General features: G+C 43.0%; 1 protein-coding gene across 3 annotated transcripts in view; it reads left to right on the forward strand.

Moving 5' to 3' along the window:
• LOC127639047 (tubby-related protein 3-like) overlaps positions 1-5,000 on the forward strand; it is a 16,067-nt gene that overhangs the window by 8,477 nt on the left and 2,590 nt on the right. For all 3 annotated transcript variants that reach the window (XM_052120873.1, XM_052120871.1, XM_052120872.1), the window contains exons 3-8: positions 949-1,000; positions 1,384-1,546; positions 2,024-2,209; positions 2,300-2,445; positions 3,248-3,439; positions 3,691-3,803. In XM_052120873.1, coding sequence (XP_051976833.1) covers positions 949-1,000; positions 1,384-1,546; positions 2,024-2,209; positions 2,300-2,445; positions 3,248-3,439; positions 3,691-3,803 — 852 coding nt within the window. The remainder of the gene's footprint in view (positions 1-948; positions 1,001-1,383; positions 1,547-2,023; positions 2,210-2,299; positions 2,446-3,247; positions 3,440-3,690; positions 3,804-5,000) is intronic.

Raw genomic sequence — 5,000 nt, forward strand, 5'->3', positions numbered from 1 at the left:
GCTTTTCCAGCACCGGGCCGAACGGTTCTGAGCGCGGTACGGAACGGATACAGTAGCAGTTCCACATGAGCACGGGTCGTCATGATTAGCATTCTTACCGTTCTCAGTCATGGCGTACATGGCAACTCACAGTTGTCAAGGTAACTAATTGCGCTTTTAGTTGTTTCAAGCTTTCCAGGTTTGCTACTATTTGGGAGAAGTTATTAAAAAATAATAAAACATAGTGCACGTTTCATGTAGGTACCTTCATGATTTTATGATGATGGTTTAACTGGTGGAGTGGTGGTGGCGTAATGGACTAAAGCACATAACTGGTAATCAGGAGGTTGCTGGTTTGATCCCCACAGTCACCACCATTGTGTCCTTGAGTAAGGCACTTAACTCCAGGTTGCTCCGGGGGGATTGTCCCTGTAATAAGTGCACTGTAAGTCACTTTGGATAAATGCGTCTGTCAAATGCATAAATGTAAATGTTAACTATTATGCCCTGGACTCATCCATGATGGAGGATGGGACGTTTTGTAACATTAACTCGATACTCTGCTTGAAAGCTTCACTTTATTTAGTCAGCTAGCTACTGGAAACTTCTAAAACAACCAGGTTTTGTAAAATCACCATGAACAACTGCTTTATGCAGCACAATGAGCTAGTCGCTAACAGCTAGCGGTTGTGTTATTGTTTATTGTTTTGTGTCGCGTTTAAGATGATGTCACTGCAGTAGAGGCGGCGCAACTATGACGATCAGCCTATAATCCCGCCCACGTTGAGGCGTCACTAAACTGCAGTGGAAATGCAAGCTCAGAAACGTAAAGTGAGTCGAGTCGAACCGTAACGTGCAGCGGAAAAGTGCCATAAGTCTGTCCCTAACAGCCTCGTTATCATTGCCGTTAAAGATGGCGCTAGTGTCAATAAGGCATGTTTTATAATGTGTGTGTTTGTTGTGTTTCAGCACACTGGAGGACGACAGTCTGACCCTCCGACAACAGAAACTGGAGAAACAAGTGAGACACATTTAGTCACTATAACACAACTACACACATCTACACACAATATAACACAACCCTATCCCACACACACATATACACCCACACAAATGCATCACACACAAATACACACACATATACTCACACACACACACACACACACACACACACACACACACACACACACACACACACACACACACACACACACACACAGAGTTCTGATGTTAGTCTATCAGTGTGTTTCTATTGGAAACTGATTGACATTATGAGTGATGATGTTTCCTGTATGAAACAGTGTTCAGTGTTTGTTAGGATACACAACACCTTCTCAATGTCTTCTAAGTAACTAACACAACTAAACACAGCTGAGTGTGTTAATGGCGTTCTTTGGTCCACAGAGGGCGCTGTTGGAGCAGAAACAGCGGCGGAAGCGCCAAGAGCCACTCATGGTGCAGCCCAACTCTGAGGGGCGCCCGCGGCGCTCACGACCCCGTCGCAGTGAAGAACAAGCGCCACTCGTCGAGCCCCACATCAACACAGCCAGTGACATCATCTTAGACGGTGAGGTTAACGCGCATGTGAACTTTGACCTTTGTTTGAAAGTTGAATCATTACTCTGTTGTTCTTACCCTCTTGATGGAGGTGAGTGCCGTCAGAAGGGCGGACTTTAAGGAGAGCGCCTTTAACTCCGCTGACTCAAGGGGCTCGAAAGGAGATCCCCGAAGGCCCCGAAGGACCACGGAGAGGTCCCATGAGGGAACAAGGTGTGGCCTGGGGGGACTGATCTGCATCTCTGGGGGTCTTCGCATTGGGAAGAACACCACTTAGCGAACTGGTTAAGGGGGCCCTGGCCTGAGTGACGCGAGGAGCATGAGGTCCGAGAACCAAGTCCGGGGGGCCATTAAGGGGCTACTAGGAGGATCTGCTCCTTGTCCTCCCTGACTTTGCACAACGTCTGTGCAAGCAGGCTGACTCGGGGGAAACGCACATTTGCTGTGTTTGTAAATGTTTCAGCGTGTGTGTTTGTTGGTCCATTAGGCATCGATGGGCCGGCAGCGCTCTTGGGTTCTGTTGCTCCTGATCTGGGCGGTAAGATTCAAGTTCTGTCTGTCAATCAAGCACAACAGCCCTCCCCCTCGACCACTGATGAACCAGAGACTGACGCTGATACAGTCACACTGCTGGAACCCAAAACAGACATACACACACTGCTGCAGAGATGCGGTGAGACACACACACACATTATTCGGGACACACTCTCTCTAGTGTTGTTCTTTCTCCTTGTGAGCCCTTTAAACTCTCTGTTCCTCTCAGGACTCTCGGGCAGCATGAACTATGATGAAGCCAGTGAGGAGGAGGAGGATGACGATGATGATGAAGGTGAAGACAAAAGCCGCTCTTTCTCGCCAAACACAGAAAGCACACGGCCGGCGTCTGCCTCCAGTAATAAATCGAGCACGGTAAGAGCTGCACCATAAATCATCAGGGTGTAGCACGGTTAATAACATGCCAGATATTGTTATCGCGGGCATTTCAAAATACAGTCAATAATTCGAGATAACCTTTTATCCAATTTGCCAAGCTAACGGTCTTGATAAATGATGTTCTGGAGGATTCTGATAAGACACGCCCACTTTTCACCATCAAATACATTTTTATTTCAACGGTTTTACTATTTAATATTTTTTAGAACAATACACAAAATAAATTAATAATTAATAATAATCAAAATACATGTTTTATAATATTTAATGTTAATAAAAATTAATAAAATAATAAATGCACGAGTAAATCATTTTAATTAGTAATGTTTTGTAATTTATTAAATAAATAGTACTTAATGCATTCATGTAATAATAATACATTTAATGTAATAATGAGTTAGTAAGAATAATATTATTTTTAATAATAACTATACACAATAATTATACTTAATAATAATACAGTTAATAAATAAATAAATAAAATTTTAGTAAATAATATTTAATAATTTATCAAACAAATATTATTTAATAAATAAAATAAAGTAATAATAAATTAATAATATAACTTTATATTAATAATAATAAATAAATCAGTTATATTTAAAATAATAAATAATATTTAATAATTTATTAAAGAGGATCTAATAGATCAATATATTTTATAAAAATAAATAATTAAATAACAATAGTGAATTAATAATGTTTGTTTTTTAAATGTATTAATAACACAAATATTAAACTTATTAAAATATACAAATGGTTTTTTTTGTCCCGTCAGGAGGTTGTTCCAGTGAGTTCTCCATCGGCTGAAGGCTCCTCCATCGAGGTGGATAATCTGGAGGAGTTTGTGTTGCGTCCGGCTCCGCGGGGGGTCACGGTGAAATGCCGCATCACGCGGGATAAGAAGGGCATGGACCGCGGCCTCTACCCCACATACTTCATGCACCTCGAGAGAGAAGACGGCAAGAAGGTCTGAATAGCTGAAGCTCCGTCACATTCACACATACGGTTCTGCTCATGTTTAGTCCTCGCTCTCTCTCTCTCTCTCTCTCTCTCACACACTCTCTCTCTCTCTCTCTCTCTCTCTCTCTCTCTGTCTCACACACTCTCTCTCACTCTCTCTCTCTCTCACTCTCTCTCACACACTCTCTCTCTCTCTCTCTCTCTCTCTCTCTCTCTCTCTCTCTCTCACACACTCTCTCTCTCTCTCTCTCTCTTCAGGTGTTTTTACTAGCTGGACGGAAGAGAAAAAAGAGCAAAACATCAAACTATCTGATCTCCGTAGACGCCACAGATCTGTCCCGAGAGGGCGAGAGCTTCATTGGTAAACTGAGGTCAGAATTGTATTTCTCTGTGTACATCGCCTCATCTCGGTTGGTCCGATCGTATGTGCCTGATCATGATAAAAAAATATTCACTGTCGAATTCACTTTCTTACGTTTAATGTAGTCAGGTGTAATAGCTTTAGGAGACCACAAGGGGGTGATGTAACACTTACTGTACTTAATTCTGCAATGTTGTGGTGAGAAATACTGTATGTAAGCAGAGACAAAGACAAAAAAAAATTGTTGACTTCTACAAGTCTGGTTCATCCTTGAGAGTGATTCCCAAATGCCAGAAGGTGCCTCGTTCATCTGTACCAACAATAGTACACAAATATAAACACCATGTGACCACACGGGCATCATACCGCTCATTCTGTCTCCTAGAGATGAACGTAGTTTGTGTGAAAGGTGCAAATCAATCCCAGAACAACAGCAAAGGACCTTGTGAAGATGCTGGAGGAAACAGGTGGACGAGTATCTAGATCCACAGCAAATCCAGTCCTATAGTGACATCACCTGAAAGGTGCTCAGCAAGGAAGAAGCCGCTGCTCCAAAACCACCATAAAAAAGCCAGACTACAGTTTGCATGTGCACATGGGGACAAAGATCTTACTTTTGGGGAAATGTCCTCTGGTCTGATGAAACCAATGTAACTGTTTGGCCATAATGACCATCGTTATATTTGGAGAAACGAGGGTGAGGCTTGCACGCTGAAGAACACCTTCACAAATTGGCCCGGTTGCTAGGGAGGGTAGAGTCACATGGGGTAACCTCCTCGTGGTCGCTATAATGTGGTTCTCGCTCTCGGTGGGGCGAGTGGTGAGTTGTGCGTGGATGCCTCCACACGCGCTACGGCTCCACGGTAACGCGCTCAACAAGTCACGTGATGAGATGCACGGATTGACGGTCTCAGACGCGGAGGCAACTGAGATTCGTCCTCCACCACCCGGATTGAGGCGAGTCACGACGCCACCACGAGGACTTTGGGCGCGTTGTAAATTGACCGCTACAAATGACAAACAATCATCTGAATAAGCAACTGAAGTTTCGGTTCTGTAATGGTTAAATTAACGATTCTTTTAGTACTTATTAGGAAGAAATATTTGGTAATAAATATTGGGCTAATACAACGAGGTCTGTTATCGCCACCTAGTGGCATTTTCATGTATTGATACTAGCGAGTTTAAGTTTAAAATGAGACTGCGC

The sequence above is a fragment of the Xyrauchen texanus genome, chromosome 47 (assembly GCF_025860055.1).
Source record: "Xyrauchen texanus isolate HMW12.3.18 chromosome 47, RBS_HiC_50CHRs, whole genome shotgun sequence".
Lineage (NCBI taxonomy): Eukaryota > Metazoa > Chordata > Actinopteri > Cypriniformes > Catostomidae > Xyrauchen > Xyrauchen texanus.